General features: G+C 38.9%; 1 protein-coding gene across 4 annotated transcripts in view; it reads left to right on the forward strand.

Annotated features, from left to right (window-relative positions):
• cdk18 (cyclin dependent kinase 18) overlaps window positions 1–20,162 on the forward strand; it is a 57,307-nt gene that overhangs the window by 34,585 nt on the left and 2,560 nt on the right. Inside the window, exons 3-16 of one of the 4 annotated variants that reach the window (XM_042499568.1) lie at window positions 739–875; window positions 3,877–4,008; window positions 5,145–5,201; window positions 7,211–7,325; window positions 8,002–8,096; window positions 8,182–8,244; window positions 10,259–10,382; window positions 10,919–11,039; window positions 12,752–12,882; window positions 13,014–13,119; window positions 14,503–14,545; window positions 14,651–14,741; window positions 15,920–15,997; window positions 18,232–18,899. In XM_042499568.1, the coding sequence (XP_042355502.1) occupies window positions 739–875; window positions 3,877–4,008; window positions 5,145–5,201; window positions 7,211–7,325; window positions 8,002–8,096; window positions 8,182–8,244; window positions 10,259–10,382; window positions 10,919–11,039; window positions 12,752–12,882; window positions 13,014–13,119; window positions 14,503–14,545; window positions 14,651–14,741; window positions 15,920–15,997; window positions 18,232–18,455 (1,517 nt within the window). In that variant the 3' untranslated portion in view covers window positions 18,456–18,899. Of the gene's footprint in view, window positions 1–738; window positions 876–3,876; window positions 4,009–5,144; window positions 5,202–7,210; window positions 7,326–8,001; window positions 8,097–8,181; window positions 8,245–10,258; window positions 10,383–10,918; window positions 11,040–12,751; window positions 12,883–13,013; window positions 13,120–14,502; window positions 14,546–14,650; window positions 14,742–15,919; window positions 15,998–18,231; window positions 18,900–20,162 lie in introns of those variants that run through there. The other 3 variants (XM_042499577.1, XM_042499583.1, XM_042499590.1) reach the window with 3 other exon arrangements.

The raw sequence follows: 20,162 nt of genomic DNA on the forward strand, positions 1-20,162 counted from the left end.
ACTCAGGGATGAGCTGATTAGAATTTGGTGCTCAAAGGTCAAGGTCTCAGTGACCTCACAGAACATGTTTTAGGCCATAACTCAAGAATTCATACACTAAACAAAAATTTCACATAAATTTTAATGGGATATAATGAAGAGGTTCTGACATTTCATATCCAAAAGGTCAAAGGCCAGTCCTGCAAAAACACTTTTCTTTCTTTGTACACCCACCATTCTCTCTAACCAGCTCTTCCTGATGCCTGCGAGGCACATGAATGTAGTGTTTTGTAGTAACATACAGATGGAATTGTGCAGAGAAAGGTTTGTGTTGATGGAAGCAGTAGCAAAGCATATTTTAGCCACCAAAAAAAACTCTACCTAAAATAATCAACATCAGTATAAGTGTATGCTGTATCTAGAATATTGCCATGGCTTTACCTTACCACCAGACAGCCCTTTCTCTTCAAAGAAACCAGACTCCACTGACAAAAACAGTAATTCTGCCTCACAGAACACTGGAGCTGCTGGTCTACCACTGCCTCGATTAGTTTTTTGTGTTACCTGGTAACTTAGGTGAATCCGTACTTACCCTTTGAAACACTACAGTCACACAATAACACAAACAAACTCAATGATTGAGGCAAGTGGAGACCAGCGACTCGTGTTCAGTCAGGTAAAATTACTGCCACCTTGTCCCAATTTTTCACCAATCTGTACTTCTGCAAATGTTGAGTAATAATGTTCTTTTTCTGTCAGGCCTGACTCCAGACAGGCTGGGTCCTCCATCTCATGATGCCAGTCCTTCAAGTCCTGAACCAACAACACCAGGAGCTCAGTCTCCGTCCCACCTCCACTTTCACAGCAAGGCCCAGCACAGACGTTTCTCCATGGAGGTAAGTCACAGAGGGTCATAGAACAACTGTAGACAGGCACAGGTTAATATAACAGATGAAGGGTTAACAAACTAGGTGTTCACCTTGGTTTCTGGTCTTGGTGTCGTCCCATGCTGCTAAGGTTTTCTTCAAAAGTACTTTGCGTGTTGCCGAAATTAGCACTGATAAAAACTGTCATGGTTCATGTGCACATAAAAGTATTAAAGTCTAACACAGACATCAGCAATGGCCAACGTAGTTCATTCCCCAGGAGTCACTTCTCCATTTCCACCTCTGCCAGCTCAATGAGATGAGTCACCTCGGAGGCTTTTGTTCCCTCGCCAAAGCACCAGACTTTTTATTGGAAATGTGAGAGAGTTCACAGTTCCACCTTTTCAGAAAAAGTCCCTGTTGAGCGAGTGTGATTCACTTGGAGTCTGTCTCATATTCCACACAACTCGTAGCAGACGGTCAAGTGAAGCTATGCCAGAGGGAAGTGAGTGCTCAGGAAGGACTCGGTGCTGTGAAGACAGAAATAATGTTGCGACAGTGAGAGGGCTGGGAGCTAGACAATCTGGATGGCTTCTTTCAGCAAGCATAGGAAGTGAACAGTATGTACCTCCTAAAAAAGGATTTACAAGTTATGACTATGGCTGTATCGTTAATTAATGCCTTATAGATCAGTAAAGCCATAAATAAGGACAATTTTATGGTTGCCGAGATGTGAAAAATCTCTTAAGCTGGTGTGTAAAGTTGGCTTTTTTACCTAGACCTTTTGCTAATTCATCAGGACGACCTTTTCTAGTAGACAGTTCAGCCACTTATCTTGGGGAAAGAGCCACAGAGCATTCAGGCCAAAATTGATTTATTAACTCATTAACATTTACAAGCCCAGACTTGACTTGTTAGATTAAGAGCCCTTCATTAATTAATGACTTCTTAACATTTAAAGGCCCTGCACATCCATAGTGCATCCACACAGGTGACTGAACTTTTGACTGAGTAACCTCGTCTCCTGTGTGTGGAGTGAACCGACTGTGACATGTCAACATATTCTCACTCCCAGCTCATCAAATACCAACGCTTCATCAGTGCTCCTACATGTCAAACTATAACACTGTAGGTACACCTGTCGGGTGGGCTTCGGACGCTAAGGGACAGCATGTAAAATTTTGCTCATTATATGCATTGTGTCTCTTCAAATACAGTAGTTTTTGGGTTTACCTCATTTGGTTTAAGCAACAAAAGCATGCGGATGGGTTTAGAAAAATGGTTTAGCTTAAAATACAAAGACCTGAGTTTTCTACTAACATGCTTTTACATGACGTGACATGTCATGTGACATACTAGCGTAGTATGCTGCACATACTAGTATACTATGTTGTTATTAAAAACTGGGTTGACTTTTGGTTTCACACAGACATGAACAGCAAGCTCTCTGTTAACAGACAGGAGTTTATTTGACCCTTTTATCACCCCTCCTACCCACCCTATGCTGTCTGTCTTACTCTTTGTAGTAAGGGCAGTTGCTTGAAGCATCAAAAAATGTCACCGCCTTGTGCATCTCTATCGCTGCTAAAGGGTGCATCAGTGCATCAGTATCTGATGCAGAGGACAACCGACCAAGCATCAGTTTTTCATGAATTGGGAGTAAGACTGGGTTTCATATGTCATTTTCATCATAGATCCACTCACCTTCAGTGAGTAAAGGATCAGTCAGTCAAAATACAGCTCAGAACACATGTGGGGGTGTTTCAGCCTTGAATAGTGCACACATGATGGATTATCACAAGTAGGTATAGCTGTGTCTGTAGCAGCTACACAATTAGCCCCCTTTGCCCCTTGGTCCATCAGCAGAAGTCCTGAAGAAAACGCATAAGCATTTAGCTAGCTATGAAGTATTAGGTTAAAAAAGGGGAGTTAATGTGAGGGTAAGGTTAATGTTAATCTTACAAGGTCAATCACGTCCTCACGTATAATAAATCATTTAGTGGCTCACTGCTACATTTAGCCTTTTATTTCATGGTGGGTTTAGTTTTCAGGGGCATGTCATGCATGTCAGTGCTTTGACATATAGGCTACAACACAAGTTGGTTTACTTTGGCTCTCTTTCTCTACGGTATAAAACCAGGACTCTAGCAGCCTGCCAGCTGCTGTCAGTCATCACAGACACCAACACACCCTCCTGCCAGCTAAAACTTCAAGGAGCATGTCTAATATTTCTCCAGGGAGCTTTTTTTCCTCTTTTTAATCATTCAATATATATATATATATATCAATAATACATTTTTAAAAATGGCATTTTTGACTTCAAAAAAGTATGACTTAATGTGGTTTCAGTTGGATTTCAACACAAGTCTGCAAAGGCCACTCAGTAAAAGCAGCACGTTATCAGAGGAGAAGCAGCTTCAGTCTTCTAGGCAGGGTATCTTCAGGCAAAGTATTTATTGTAGGTCATCTGCATTTTTCCAATGCTCAGAACCTGTTAAACAAACTCTGTAGTTGTGCATGTAAAATGAAAAAAGAAAAAGAACTGAACTGTAGAGAGCTGTATTGATTAAGGTAGATGCTTATTTGTTCCCATGCTTGTGAGATACACAGCTGAAAAATGCACCAGAAACATCTACTGTGGAGTAAAAGCTGTGAGTGCCTGTATATGTGAACATATTGAGCAAATTTGCTCCCTTTCCTGCAGCCAGCAATTAGATGTCTTTTGTCTTTTTGCTACAGCCAACATATTTGAGGAGTATTTTTCCACTTTTTTTTGGGGGGGGGGGGTTCTTTTTTTCTAAATGATCTATTAATCATTAATAAGGCCATTAATTACAACTTATGGTACAATGTGCAGAAATGTACATTTGCACGTTGCTTGATATAGGTCTCCAGGGTATTCAGGATAACAGCAAACATGATAACTATTAGCTGAGGATAACTTGTGACCGTATGTCATGAGGTTTGAGTGTCTGCACTACAGATGTATAGTGTAAAAAGGGGGCTAAACTTTACACCCTTAATCCTGCAGGATGTCAGCAAGCGCATGTCTCTGCCCATGGACATCCGCCTGCCTCCAGAGTTTCTCAAGAAGCTGCAGCTGGAGAGCGAAAACTCACCGCTCTGCAAACCTCCCAGTCGCATGTCTCGACGTGCTTCACTGGTAAGTGCTTTATATTACTCCATACTTATCTATCTGAAAAATATAATTATATAACTATATACTGTATATATAAAGTATTAAAGGGATACTTCACCCGCAAAATAAAATGTGTGTATCAACCACTCAACTGACATTAAATTCATGAGGAAAACTTTTTCTCACGTGCCTCCATAGTGAACGAAGAATCCAAAAAAAGCAAACATTCATCATAAAGTAAAGTAAACAGGGACCGGATTTCACAATAGCAAAATTATATCAACAAAGGAAACTTTAGCTCAGGTTTTTTTGGGGGATTCACTTTGAAGGAAAGCAAGAATAATGTTTTCTCCACAAATTCACGGTAATACATGGTTGTATTTAATCTCATATTAAAACTGATGGTTGATCCAATCCAAATAGCTTTAAATCTCATTTTAGCAAGCAGCTGGCCCCTCTTGTTTGTTTTTTTTTTCTCACTATTCATTTGATAGATGACTCTTGAATCAGTGAGTGTCTGGGCACATATTACAAAGTATATTTCTCTCTGCAAAGTACTAGTCCTGTTATCTTGCCTTCCTGTTGTGATTATTATTTTGGTCTGTATGTATTAATATTAGCTAACACTTGATTTGGATAACGAAAACTGGGGGAAAATAATGGACTCATAATGGCGAATACTTCATTTGAATAGTTGGCCTTCAGATCATTTATAGAAATTCGTAACATTTCAACATCTATGCAGCATAAGTTGAATGAATAGTTCAACTATATTATTTTTAGAGTATGTAGGTATGTTCGTGAATTGTCACATACTGTATATACTTCATAGATAAAAATCTACAGCAAAAAAGTGAAACAGTTGAATTGTTGAATCTCAACTAATTCCATGTACTCTCAAACTATCTGTAGGCGGACTAATCAAATAAAGTGTTATCATAATGTGTCCATTATTTTCTCTCAAGTTTCCCCCCATTTTCCATTATGAGGTGTTTGTTTGCTGTCAGGTTGATAGAGTGAAGAAGGATTCGTGCTTAATTAACTTTGGAAATAATTAACCAGTGTCTGCAAATATGATCTTTTGACTGTTTTCGTGATTTAATCAGAGGAGAGAATCATAGCAGTGAACACTATAAAAATCTTGTTCTTCTCGCCTCCAGTCTGACATAGGCTTTGGGAAACTGGAGACATACGTGAAGCTCGGCAAACTGGGAGAGGTATGTCTCTACCAATTACTCACACATTCACCTTTTGACAGTTTTCAGAGGGTCGATAGAAATAGCACATATATATGCAGCACAGTGAGAGATGAGCATATGACTCCTACACCTACTGCATCCACAGAGCAATAACTGAAGCTAGAGCGAACTTTATCAGATTCAAATGAAGCGTCTCTCTGGTGTATAATGTCAGCCACGCTGACCACAAGTTGTGTGCGAGTCTTCATTATTGAAATCAGGCTAGCTGTGAGCCAAGTCCCTCGGAGGAGAAAGGGGCTTTCAAAATGGGTACGGCACATACAAGTTTGTTTGTACGCTCAAAGAAAACAAGCTACAGCATATCCATGTGTCTGTTTTCTTGCTTGGCCAAATTAAAACTGTATTTCTGTGTTCTGATTTGTTGTGCTCTGTAGTATCACAATGCTTGCTAGACGAGGGCTTCATAGATTGCACAACATGGCCAGTGCACCTAAAACCCTTACCATTTATCTGAGAACAGTTATTGCCTTAAGGAGTTAGGAATGATTAGTGACAGAAGCCGTCTGCCTTCGCCTCAGTCACAAGGCTCAGCAGCAGATAACAGCAGCAGAGAGAGATCAAATAGAGCGGCTCATGCAGTCAATTAACAGAACTTATAGTTCACAAAGGCATGATTTGGTTTATATATGGAAGACAGTGTTTACCACACGTGGCCATTATAAAAGTATCTAATGTACTGCTGTTTGTTTTTTCAGTAATTAAGTTTTGCTTTCGTCTCAGCCTGCAGTAGTTGGCATACAGTTATTAGAACGCCTACAATCAACTACATAATGAAAAAAGGATTGTCAGCAGGTCGAAGCTACTGTATGGTATATGAAGGATAATCATTAGATGTAAAATCAGAAATTACAAGTAATCAGATCTCCAAGCCAAAATGTGCATGAAATGAATAGATTAAATCTAAGCTAGTGTGAGAAGCTTGCAATACATTCATGCTATGTTTTGAGGCTCCTCATTGATGATAGCAAACTCAGTCGCACCAAAAATCACTGACATTGCACATATTTGCAAATCATGGATATGCTAGATTTGTACACTAAAATCTAGCAGCTTTATGTTCCTTTACACTTCAACAACGCAGTGGTTAACGCATGGTTAGGTTTAAAACCATTTGGTATTGGTTTGGAAAAGATTATGCTTGTCACTGTAAAACACGGCCGCTTCTTGAAACACTATCTCAGCGAGAAAAACTGTGACAGGTTGCTAAGAGTTTTTGGCTAAAAAGCCACTGGACTACAGCAATCGGTGGCTAAAAAAACATGCATTCTGTGGAACTATTCCCACTGGAAAAACGGTTTTGGGCCCCTTTAAAATTAGAAAAAATAGATATGACATATGACATGAATATATGACATATTTGGTGGCTAAAAATTGCTTGAAAAACATCAACTGTTTCTTGAGGCACTATCCCTGCTATCCCCAAGCCGCAGAAGAAACCCCATGTTTGCTGGCTAAAAAAAGGCAGGATTAACAATCAAGGGTGGCTCAAAAACAACTGCTTCGTTGTGCACTATCCACACATTGGATACACAGTGATGGGCTTCTAAAAAAAGAAAACGTTTTTTTCTAGCTGAAAAGCCGTTGGAAAAACAGCAATAAGTAGCTAAAAACAAATTCTTTTTTTGGCATAATCCCCACTGGAAAAACAATGACAGACAGAAAAAAACCCCACATCTGCTGGCTAAAAAGCTATTGGAAAAAAAAAAAAAAAAAAAAAATCCAGTGCTTTGTGGCACTGTCCTGTTAGAAAAACAGCGATGGGATGGTGTCACACCATCCACCATCCCCTCCTCCTCTTGACGACAAAGTCAGCTCATGTACTACCTCATGCTGATATGATTCATATGACACATATCAATATAACGTGTGGTTTGCAGAAACATACAATGTCAACATTTTCTTCTGCCAACAGGGCTGTGTAGTAGTTAATATTTCTAAACTGTGTCTGTGTCTGTGTGTGTTCATAGGGGACATATGCCACAGTGTTTAAAGGGAGAAGCAAACTAACAGAGAACCTGGTGGCGTTAAAGGAGATTCGGCTCGAGCATGAGGAGGGAGCACCTTGCACTGCTATCAGAGAGGGTACACACACATCAGCCGACACACACACACACACACACACACACACACAGATTTTCCAGTCAAGGTAGGGTGCTCTCAAGTTGATAAGAATCCTATTTTTGGTCTAGAAGGAAGTGACTGTAGCATATTTTAATCTTCTACTTTAACTGAAATCATTTTTGCTCAGGAGGTAGCTGCATCAGTAAATAGATTGTTAATTCTTTATCTGACATCAAAAATAAATTGATGTAGATGAGACACTTCTTACATGTAATTACACAGTGGCTGTTATACATTATATATTATTACATATAACATTTTGAAGTTTCTGTACAATAAGAATTGGTATATACTATATATTGGATTAGTATGTTGTATGCAATAAAGATACGTCTGCAGTAGCTTTAACTTCAACCTTAGAAACTATGACCTCTAGTGGCATTTACAGGTTCTCTCCAGAATACAGCAGCTGAGTTTAAACTGCAGGAAACAGCGATTGGGTTTAAGAGACCAGGTTATTTTTTTAGACAACATAACTTTAACCCTGTTTTTAACCTGAAGTTGTTGTTTTTTGTCACAGCAGCAGCTCCAGGGTGTCTGTGGATTGCTACATGGTGCATGGTGTTACTGTGCTGGAGTTACATTTTGACACTGGAGAAAACACTGCATCTCATCTCTCTTTCCTCTGTCCACTCAGTGTCTTTACTGAAGAACTTGAAGCACGCCAACATCGTCACGCTGCACGACATCATCCACACCGACCGCTGCCTCACGCTGGTGTTTGAGTATCTTGTGAGTACATTTACACTTCAGCGTGCAAGGGTTCAAAAGATGTTGACCTGGATAGATTTGACACTGTGGCTTTTGTGTCTTCCAGGACAGTGACCTTAAACAGTACTTGGACAACTGCGGGAATCTCATGAGCATGCACAATGTCAAGGTGAGCCACATGCATGAAAATGACTGAGCAGCGGCTGTCAAACACTACTGATTATATACCAGAGAGAGAGACTTGTATTGGTTTGTAAAATTACATAAAATTTACCAGCATCATGCATCTGTTTTATTCAAATTCAGTCTGTCATGTAATACAGTTTTTTATTCAAACATTGCCAAGTTCCCTGCCACTACACATACACATCTTCAGCATCTGCAGCTGCTTGTCCTCAAGCCAAAAGAGGATAATCAAGCAGAGTTATTTGTTAGTATGGAAGCCATGAAGACCTGGAATTGAAACAATGATATTAATTGCGTCTTGACTGTGGAGTTACTCAGGGGATTAGTGCAGAAATTAAAAATGGAATTGTTAAATGGAAATGTTTCACCCTTAGTGTATTACCAGTAGTTTGTCACAGAGCTAAGAATGCAGTTTTCTGCTAAATAAAAACCTGGTCAATTTTATTTTTTTATCCAGATGGTTGAGAGAGGATGATTATGAAATACTTTTGGGACAGCTTTAATACTATATTTGGTAATTGTTATAACATTACTTCAAAATGCATAAATAAGTCATATTTGTGGAAACTGCCACGACATCCACACAGTAGCACATAAGACAGTCGATGAAAAAAATAACAATGACGTGACAATACAACGTGATATCTTGAAAATTCTTAGGGAATTCATTGAAATTTGGTGCAAACATCCAGGTGGACTTAACAAAAAAACTGATTAGAATTTGGAGGTCAAAGGTCACTGTGACCTCACAAAATGTGTTTTTTGGCCCTAACTAAAGAATTCATATGCTAGTTCTAACAAATTTTCACACTAATGTCTAATAGGATGTAATAATTAAGTGATGACATTTTATATCTGAAAGATCAAAGGTCAACTTTACTGTGACCATAAAGTTCTGCAGAAAGACTTTTTTGGCCATTACTCTATATTAACTCAGGAACAGAAGGGGAGACATTTGGTCAGATACTGAATGGGTGACACTAATTTTGGATGTCCACCTTTAAACTGTGCTGATTGTGGAGTTTGTTTGTTTTTTTGCTGATGAGGCGAAGATGTGTGTGAAGCATTCATGTTTAATGGACATAGATGTAAACTGCAAGTACAACTTGAGTGATTTGCAGAGGCATACAACCACAAGGTAATTCAAGTTGTCAAATCATGTTTAGTCTAATGTACTTCTGTGAGGATATAGTGGTAATTTCAGCTCATATGACAACAATTATTTTGATAGAAGGTACCATTCACAGCTTTACGTGTCAAATTTTGACAGGTATACATTTTTAGCTTAATCAATTTTGTAGCTCTGTGAGTAAAGTAAAGTAAAGTAAAGCTAATGCATGAAAGGCACACAGTGATATACTACCCTCAGTATTATCATCATTCTACAACTCTGTTGGATTGTTAATTAACTCTGTTTTGAAAATGTGAATATATATTTTATTGTTTCAGTTCCAGAGGACAGGACGAGTTCAGGGCCTTCCACAGCAAGAACGATAACTGTATCAATTACTATAAAAATGTAATTTTAGAAACTGTACTAAAGTTGGATAGCAAAGTCCAGATCAACTATAAAAACACCAACAGTGGCAAATGATCATGTTAAGATAACTTTTGGAACCATTTTATAAACAATTTTATTAATTAATTTTATTTTATAAACATTGACAGCTAATCATTTTCTAGGCTGCTAACACAGCTGGACCATATCACGCATGCCACGGTTTACAGAATGATATTATTTATTATTGCCGATGCTCCGATGGATATGGATATGGTTATGGTTATTGTTATAGTTATTGTTCTTGGTGTGGGCAGTCTTTTAGAAGGGGTAAGGGAGGACTTCAATAGGAGAAGGCAATTTATGATGATTTCTTGATGAGGCTTGATTAAGGTTATAAGTTGGAGGCTACCCGGAGTAGTTTTAAAATCTATATTTCATTATAATCATACAGATGTCAACTTTTTTAATTATTCTAATTTTTATTTTTCTCCTATAGATTTTTATGTTCCAGCTGCTGCGTGGTCTGTCCTACTGTCACAAGAGGAAAATCCTCCACAGAGACCTGAAGCCTCAGAACCTGCTAATCAATGACAGGGGCGAGCTCAAACTGGCCGACTTTGGTAGGAGAAAAAGCATGTGCACATACAACATACATCAGCAAATGCAAATGTGGTCGCAAAGACATAGACGTGTGGGAATACGATAGCAGGTTTCCTGCCATGATGCGCTTCAATTATATTTTACTGCCACTTGGAGATCGTCTGTCCTGATTACTTTAGCACCCTTACTTGCTGTATCCTAGCAACTGTGCCCCTTTCTCTGAGTTTTCACATTTTTTTGCTGGAAGTGGGTAGATAAGCCCACCAGTGACTGTTTTTCCATAGTTTGAACTAAAGGCAGCATATGAGTTAATAGAGAGAATACTCCAAAGTTTAATGATAACACACTCCAAAACAGTCTAATGCGCTGATAGGGTTATATGAGACCTACTGCATCACACCGATTCATATTATACCTGTGGAGACGCACCATACTTGTTATTTACAGGTAACTTTGGTGCAAAGGCAGTACCAAAGTGTCTTTGTCTTATGAAGAAGCCATTCAGCTGTTACTAAGGTTTCACATCATTAAACTCCGACCATGTTGTGTTTCCGAGGTTTGGCAAGGGCCAAGTCTGTCCCCACTAAGACCTACTCCAATGAGGTTGTAACTTTATGGTATCGACCCCCTGATGTGCTGCTGGGCTCTACAGAATACTCCACACCCATCGACATGTGGTGAGTACTACAATATAGATTTATGTACTGGCCTCCCAACCATAGACTGTAAAACTAGTCTACCTAACTACGGTGACATTATCCAGTGGTCTTAAATTTGCCATTTTGACTGCCCCCACCTTGGATGGATGGATGGATTGTTTGATAGATCTTTTTGAGAGGAAATCCAAACATGAAAGCAGCAGGACAATATGACAAAAAACTGGGAAACATAGCTACCCAAACTGATACTAACAGGTATGTGGCAAGTTGGAGAATCATATTTGATTTGACAAGACTTATAACAACATTGATCCAGTAACTAAATCTATTAGCTGCTTAGGGAGTGAAATCTCTCCGTTTACAGGACATACGTAGTTGTTCAGGACTGTGACACATTGTATGATAGGCCCAGATCAGGACTCACTGAGGCCAAGTTACAATGTCTTTTTATCTTTGGAGGTTCAGTGTGATATTGATACTTTCGTACAAGCACATTAACTTACAAGTTGAAAACTATGACCTAAAAATCCAAGAGACCTTCCAAGAGTAGACATTTCTGATTCTACTTCAGTGTTTCCCCTAGAATTTTTTCATGTGCGGTGGTACACAATGAAAAAAAATCCTTAAAAGACCACTTGGTCTTGAGAAGCAGCAGCATTTATTAACTGAAAAATGTTACTCACACTGAACATTTACTGCTGAGCAGATCACTTTTACTGCTAGGTAAAGACCCATTTCTCTGCTCTGCCCCGTATACATTCACTGACACTCGTGTCACCCGCTCGCACGCTTCTGCTCAACCTCTCACACCATGCACTCACACATGCACACACTGCCCTGTCTCTACAGGAGCCACACCACTCTTATAACACTATCTAACCAATGAAGGCACAGAGCACAAGCCAATCAGAGGCAGAGTAGGGTGGGTCATGACTTCTACCTCCTAAGTGGAAAAAATACAGTGATCTTCACCATCCTATGCAAACTTTGCAAATATTTAGGCCTGGCAGGAGGTCTTGCTGGCCTGGCGGTGCTCCGGGCCTGTTATATTGTTAGGGAAACACTGTACTTGTAGTATTATTTATCTCATCTGACCCAGTAAAACTGAGAACAAATAGGTTGAAAGAAACACATGCTGTATACTCCACCAACCTTTACTTGGATTGTCTCATTTTTCTGTGACCTGACTATAGTCTTAACTTGGACCTGGATCTGAACAAAGCTGAACTCTCTCAGGGAACCTCAAAGTATAATGTAGGGCCCCAAACACTGGTGCCAGCCTAACTGAGCACAGCTATTAACTTGGCAAATCAGATGAATGTCTAACAAATTGACAATCGTCCAGGATTTCCCATGAATAATGCAAATCTATTGAAATGTCCCTGGTTATTAGTAGAGATGAGTCACTCTTCATACAATGAAGCGTAATTCATCTGGATTCACTTTCCTTATGTATTTTTGCTCATTAGTAGTCTGCCATGGTAAGAAAAACCCACACAACTCACTGAGGAATAAATGTTGCTCTCAGCACGACAGCCTTTCATAAGCTCACCTAGCTACATGTCCTCTCATCAGAGCACAGGGCACCTCTTCACCACGCCGTGCTCTCTGGAACAAAAGGCTGCGCTGTGCCCACTCACACCACACATGTTTGCACTTCTGATCAGCGCTCTTTGAAGTGTGCATGTTTGTTGAGCAATGGCCTCACACAGAGTTCTATAATGTTGAAGGACCGTGTCTTCATCTCCTCCCTCCCGTTCCAGGGGTGTGGGCTGCATCCTGTTTGAGATGGCAACAGGTCGTCCAATGTTTCCTGGCGCCACAGTGAAGGAGGAGCTACACTTAATTTTTAGACTTTTGGGTAAGATAACGGCATTGTGATGATATCCCACAGGTCAGACTAAATCAAGTAATATATTAACTAAGAAAAAGGGATAAGAGCAACCTGTGAGAGAACACAACCATACATTTGTTTGTTTCTTTGTCTTCCAGGCACTGCAACAGAAGAGACTTGGCCTGGCATTAGCAGTAATGATGAGTTTAGGTCTTACCTCTTTCCTCAATACAGACCTCAAGCTCTTATCAATCATGTGCCCAGGTAACACTAACAGGTTTTACTCTACACTACTTTATGATAAATACTTAAGCTGTTCTCATACACTGTTTGCACATGTACAATACCTTTGAAAGAAATGCACCTGAATTTGTATATAACCCAAGTTATCAGGGACAACGCAGTAACTTGACCATTGTGCCGACTTGAGTAAAGAAGGAAGTAGAATAAAGAGTGAAAGTTCATTTAAGGAGGCAGGTTTGGATGGTTTGGGGTTCAAACAAACACAGAACTTTGACCCAGGAAACTAGTTTTTGTGTCCTGAGTGAAAACAAGTAAACTTTGAGTTATTTTTAGGTATGTCTTCATCATGTTTCTTGTCCTAAACCTAACGTACACAACATTACTTTTAGTACGTAACTTAACAGTCAGTACATAACTTGGTGATACCCAAACAAGTTTCTTTTCCTAAACATAACCCAAGTAACTTTGGGTGCAAATTCATTAGATATCATTAAAAAAACTGTATGAGGATGTGCTTTTAATTTAGGCAGAGTTATAAGCTAATGACTACAAGTGTGTTTTATCAAGATGACTTTTGAAGATCTCAAGAGTAGGGGAGAATTTGGATGGTGGGAGAAAGAGAATGCCATAGTTTTGGATACAAAATGAAAAAATTAAATGAAAGTGAAACAAAATATATTGAGTTGGTAAGAGGACATTTTTGGCCAAAACTAAGCTGGTCTCTAACTTTCCTGTACTATTGTCTCTCGACACAAATGGATTCATGAGTAATGAGCAGGCTTTTGGTTTAAGTGCACTGATGACGTGGCCTTAGTTGGCCTTCTTTAAAAACAATGAAGCCAAAGTCTTTGGCCCGACTAATACACTTGAAACTGTTAAACATTTCAAGTGTCCTGTTGTTTTCAGAGAAACTCAATGAGACTCTAAACTCTAGAAGTGGCTTTCAGCAGCCAAATATATTTTTTAGCTAAATAACAAAGTCAATCTATTGCTCCACAGAACTTTATATTATAGCGTTGTATTGTGTGTTTTGTCAGTATTTAATTTGTATTTGTACCAGTGTACAATGTGTTATACCATCTGTGGTACTTTGTTACCATATAGATTGTATTCAGTGCTAATGTATTAATTATGCTTTTATGTTTTGATGAGCTAAAGACAAATTTCCACTTAGCTGGAAAATAAAATTTTATTCTACCCTGCTTCCACTGCATTTAGATTAACAGTTAAACTGAATATTGCTTTAATTAAAAAAAAAATCAGACCATATTGGGATCATTTGGGAAAGAATAACACTTGAAGCAAATTGTGTCCTCTGTATTGGCTTTCATTATCATTATCAGTGTGTAATTTATCCCTGAATAGCCTACTCATAACACAAAATTAACTTTTGTTTCTGTCTAGGTTGGACACAGAGGGGATCGACCTGCTGTCTGCTCTGCTGCTGGTACGAGATAAAAGCACGACAACCTTCACATACCTGGATATGAGACGCAGCTGAACTGTGATTTCAGAGATGGTCTAATGTGCTGCTTTTGTGTTGTGATTGCAGTATGACACCAGGAGCAGAATCACCTCTGAAGCCGCTTTGCGACATCCTTATTTCCTGAGTCTGGGGGATAACATACACAATTTGGCAGACAGTAAGGCTGCATTCACACCAAATCAGGTGTTGCAGTGAAAAACGCCATCCCCACATGTGAATTGAATGTTGGTAGTGCGTCAAGGTGGTGGTGATGGGGCTGCAGGAGATGCCTTTAAAAAACACAGCAGAACAGAATTAAGTTTTGGAGGAACTTAATCCGACATCAGGCTGCCGTGCCCGCTCACGTAACTGCCAATGAGACCAAAAGATGCCTACAGTTCACGGGAATTTTTACAGTTTCTCTCTGTTTTTAAATATTACAGTGAGTAAATCAAATAAAGTATATATTAACAGCTTGTGTGTATTAGCCTACAAAGGAGAGCACTTGCTTTGTTTCTGTTTGCGTGCACGTCTTTTAGTAGCAGAAAAGATAATGATAATCAAAAGGAAATTTACAGATCTTTTAATTCAACATGAACTTTCACCCTCCAATCCCCTATAAATGGGCCATTTAAGTGACAATCCCAAACCACCACACTACACTGCAGCTAATCACTGCAGCAGTGGATTTGGTGTAAATGCAGCTTAAGCCTTACACGTACACACACACACACACACACACACACACACACACACACACACACACACACAAAAACCTCTTGGGTGTATTTTAGGTCCATAGCTTTTGGTAGCTCTGCTTGTGAATAGTGGACTGTACTAATACTGTAAATGTACTACTTAGCCATCTTAGCTGTGTCCTTTCTAAAAACCACAGATGACTCGTGTTGTTCGGCCAATTAGCACACTTTGACCAAAAAGGTGCATGAAATTTTTATACTGCCAACAAAGAAAAGGGGTTGGAAATGGTCTGGCAGAAAACTCTCGTTGTAATTAATTAAAGTGCCTGTCTCCGCAGTGCTCTTACTAAATATTGTGTTAGCATGCACAACCTCTTATACCCTGCATGTGGCTAATTATTGCTTTATTAAGGTGTTTTGTGAAAGGTGACAATTATTTGCATGTAGCCTGTCAGTATTAAAATCAGTACTTTTATTGGTAGTATTACCTGTTAAATGCCATGACAAACTTGAAGGAAGCAGAAGGAAGCAATCTTTTTTAACTCGCCATAACACATACTAATAATTATATACAGTTACAAAGTAGTAGTTCTGTATTGTTTTTGTTTTGTTTTTTTTGGGTGCTTCTAAGCCATTCTCTCTCCCCTCTTTGTTTTAGCTGCTTCGGTGTTTTCCCTCAGAGAGGTGCAACTCCAGAAGGACCCGGGCCACCGCAGCTCAGTGTTCCAGCCTTTAGGTAAGGTTCCTGTTCCTGTAAGATCTGTAGATGAACTGTGGGTTGCACATAATTCAGTTCTAGCTTTAAACCAGGTATTGAGAATGTGGTGCACAAGATGCACGTCCTGGGTCAGGCTGTTCTCATGCACTGTTTGTACTTTGAAAAGGAATGCATCAGAATTCACATATAACCCACATAATCATAAAGGCTGCAATCATGTGACAAATGTCCTGATGGGTGTGAAAAAGGTATTCAAAGAAAATAGTATAAAGAGTAAATATATACATGAGGAGTAAGGTTGGGGTGATGAATGGGTCTATCAAACACAGGATTTTCCCCCAGGAGATGGGTGTTAATGTCACAAACCTAGTAAACTTTGAGTTACTTTGTGAAACCAAGTGAACTTTGAGTTATCTTAAAGTATGCTCTCACGTTACCTTAAGCACATACCTTTATATACCATGCATAACATGACAACACCCAACCTGGATTTTTTTCCTAAATCTACCTACCTTTCCTAAACTACGTAACTGTACTTTCTGAAACCTCACCTACGAAACTTTAAGTTAAGTCAGTAACTTTACATTAAGTGTGGAACATGATAATGCCTAAACTAACTGTTAGGGACCCCAATTCGTTATGTGTCATATGAACTGTTGTATAGGACACATGCCTGTGTGTAATGCTTTGCATTAGCCCTGAACAACAATTTTCACATGGTTTTCATGAGGTGAGGAGGAGAGGAGCAGGTATATCAACAGGTGCAAACAAATCCCAGCACACTGTCGAACTTACACAAATCATATATTTTCAACAATTTAGTGTTGACCAATCAAGCAATTGATTTGTGACATAGGAAGTAAGAAGCCATCTTAAATTGCAATTGGCTGTAAGTCTCCAACTGAGCAATGACATAGCACACGTGCATTAGGGAAGCTGTTGATGTTTGGTATTTAATAAATATCAAAAAATGACTATATTACAATCTCATTATATATATATATATGGAGCCAGAACAGATCAACTCTGTGCATGGTAACAAAATGTACCCAGGATTTCTATAAAATGAATGCTTAAAGCCCCAAAGACTGAACTACATTCTCAAAAAAATAAATCTCCAAATATTGCAGTTTGCATTTGTAGGTGAACCCAAAGGATGCATTTTTACATGGTAAAAAAACTACCCTACACATGCCAAGAGGTAATGGCAGTCAAAAAATTTGCATATTTAGCAGGTTACATTTGTGGATGAACCTAATATAGCACTTTCTTCCCAAGGGCAGCTACCACTGCGGCATTTAAGCACAGTCTATTAACACCAAGAAAACTAATAATTTCTCGGGTAAAACATTTCCCATTAACACCTTCATCATTTGTGTATCCACACACGTTTTACAGTATGATTAGCTGTACCTGTGAGTTTGGGGAAACCACCAGAAAACTGAAACAAAGGATCATTGAATACAAAAGCACAATGTGCAGAAACAATTGGGATTATCCCATAACTGTGCATTTTCATGATGCTCACCATGACATCTCTTCAATACGTTCCTGTGATATTGAACAGGTCACCCTAACACCACTGGGTGGTGGCCATGACAAACTACTTAAACAACATAAGGCATATTGGATTTATCTACCTCAAACATGGCTCCAAGGGCACTGATTGATGATTGATCCTGAAATCCCTTATATTGCATATTTTCGATGGATTTTTGCGGCCTTGGTGTCTATTGTATATATTTTTTGTATTTAGGCCTCTAAGGTAATGTGTTATTGGTGTTGATGTTTTATTAGAGCTACTGTATGTCAGGTTCATCCACAGATGTAACCTGCTAAAGATGTGCATTTTTTGACTGGAGTTGTCTTTATCTCTTTCATCTGTCTTGGGGTCTGTAGGATATGTTAATAGGTACTTATTTCATTTAATGTATGCAGTCTTGATAGGGTAGAGGTTAATTTGATTCCTGTTACTTAACATGGATTTACAGTTTGTCTATTGGAATTTTGTCAGGTGTTTATTATTTTTATTTATTTTCTGTTTTTTTTAAGTTTTCTATTTATTTATGCCTGTTTTTTACAAGAAGGCATTGAACTTTCCAGTCGTCTCTCCATCATCTCTGTTAAATTTGTGTTGAACTTGTGCAAACGTTTAATTATACAAATATTGGTTGTGCTTTTTGTGATCGATGTTGGATGGTGGTGGCATACTGCTACGTGTTTCTCATTTGAATGAGAAAATCCACTTACAGCTCTCCTGCTGCTCACTCTGCTACCTGGACGGTCAAGGTTTTCATCAGTAATGTCAGTAAACCTTGACAAAAACGGTGGAGAAGATGGGCACCAGTTTGGATCCCGACCACATGCAGAAGCAAGACCATCTCTGCATCCATCTCTGTACGATGGAATGAAGGAAACCTGCAAGCCAGTGTTGGATGATAAACTGCTTCCTCCACGCCTGCATCAGTTTCAGTAGAATATCAGGAGGTGATACCACATTCTTGTTAGCTCATGTCCTTTGTTTTACCAAAACTTGGCTGCATCGTGGAATCCTGACAGAGAGGACTCTGGCAAGAAAACAGAAAGCCGTATGCACTTTATGAGTAACGACTGGTGTGACAGTAGGAATATTAAAAAGCTGTCCCACTACTGTTCTCACTGTGCCACAGGGGGAATGGACACTCTGGATCAGTGCAGTAAATTCATTCGGCCATTTTGCCGAGGTTAAAATATGTTAACAATTTTGACAATTGCAATGATGTGAGAGTTGAAGAAATCATCAGGACAACATGAACGACTTTAAAGCAGCAGTCTACAGTGTAAGAGGAGCAGTAAAAAGGATAAAAAGGAATTACATTTCAGTGCACAAATTGGTAAGGTGTTGTCGCTTGTATGAATTCATGTGACCTGATTGATGTAAATGTACCCCTACAGGTTCATCTACGAATGTAACCTTCATATTTGGGAATGTATCCTTTTTTAGAATGCAGTTTAGCCTCTGGGTCTTTAAGCATTCATTTTCTACCTATTTAATCTAAGCATTTTAGGTTACATTTTGTAATTATAAAGAGTGTTTAACTTTTCTAGCTCCATGTGTGACACTGGATAATGTAATATAGTGAAATGATGTTTGATATTTATGCTCTCTTATTGCTCATGGGGAATTTGATTGGTTGCAGACTAACAGCCACTCCCCATTAAAGATGGCCTCTTATTGTCACAAACCACTTGCCTGATGAATGTCCAGTGCTGACACGTCACTAATAGATGTATTTTTGCAAGTTAAACATTGTGCAGGAGTTTGTTTGCAACTGTGTGCAGTGCATTCACATTTGTTTTTCTGTATATTTTCATAGCTGATAGTTTCAACTGACCAATTAAAAGTTTTGAGTCTCTAGTTATAATTGTGGTTTAGACACTATCACTATAAGTTTTCTGAAGTGTTTTGTTTCTGACCACAACATCTGAAAAGCTGAAGTGTCTGCAGATGTACTTTGCTAATTAGCAAAGCTCTGTAAGAAGATAGGATACTGACTTTGTGACACAAATAAAAATACCACAAAGTAGAGTCTCTGAGGAACTTAAAAGAAAAGTTAAGTAAATAAGGAAGATTACTGTCACCTTTGTATGTACTCTAATAAGCTCTTACCTAATAGGACTTGATTTCCCCCTAAATGGGCTTATAAAGCTTTAACACCTAACTATTCACCCTTAAACAAGCAAGTAGCATCCAATTGATTATTGTTACAATGAAGGATGATTATATTAAATGTGGCAAAAGTTTCAAGTAATGAGGTAAACATATATAAAAGTAATCCCTGTAAGAAAAAAACTCAGGCTTCAGACTCTTCTGAATACTCTATTTTCAACGTTTCTTTCTACTTTGGCTATGTTGAGATGTCACAGTGCACAGGATTTTGTTATGTGGTCATCTGATCCAGGCCTGCTAATGCAGGTGTTTATGTAGCCTACACTGCTACATGTAGCTACATGCTAACATCAAGGAATCATGTCTTTGTTGCAGAAGTTGTGAATTTCTCTAATCATATTCCTGCTGGAACATGTCTAGTTGAGTTTAGAAGCTTATATTTATGATTTTTTTCATGGTAGAAAGTGCCACTATTCACCATTACAGTTATTTCCTGGCTGCAAGTGCACCGCTAAAGTACATGTAGCTACATGC

The sequence above is a fragment of the Plectropomus leopardus genome, chromosome 2, assembly GCF_008729295.1.
Source record: "Plectropomus leopardus isolate mb chromosome 2, YSFRI_Pleo_2.0, whole genome shotgun sequence".
Lineage (NCBI taxonomy): Eukaryota > Metazoa > Chordata > Actinopteri > Perciformes > Serranidae > Plectropomus > Plectropomus leopardus.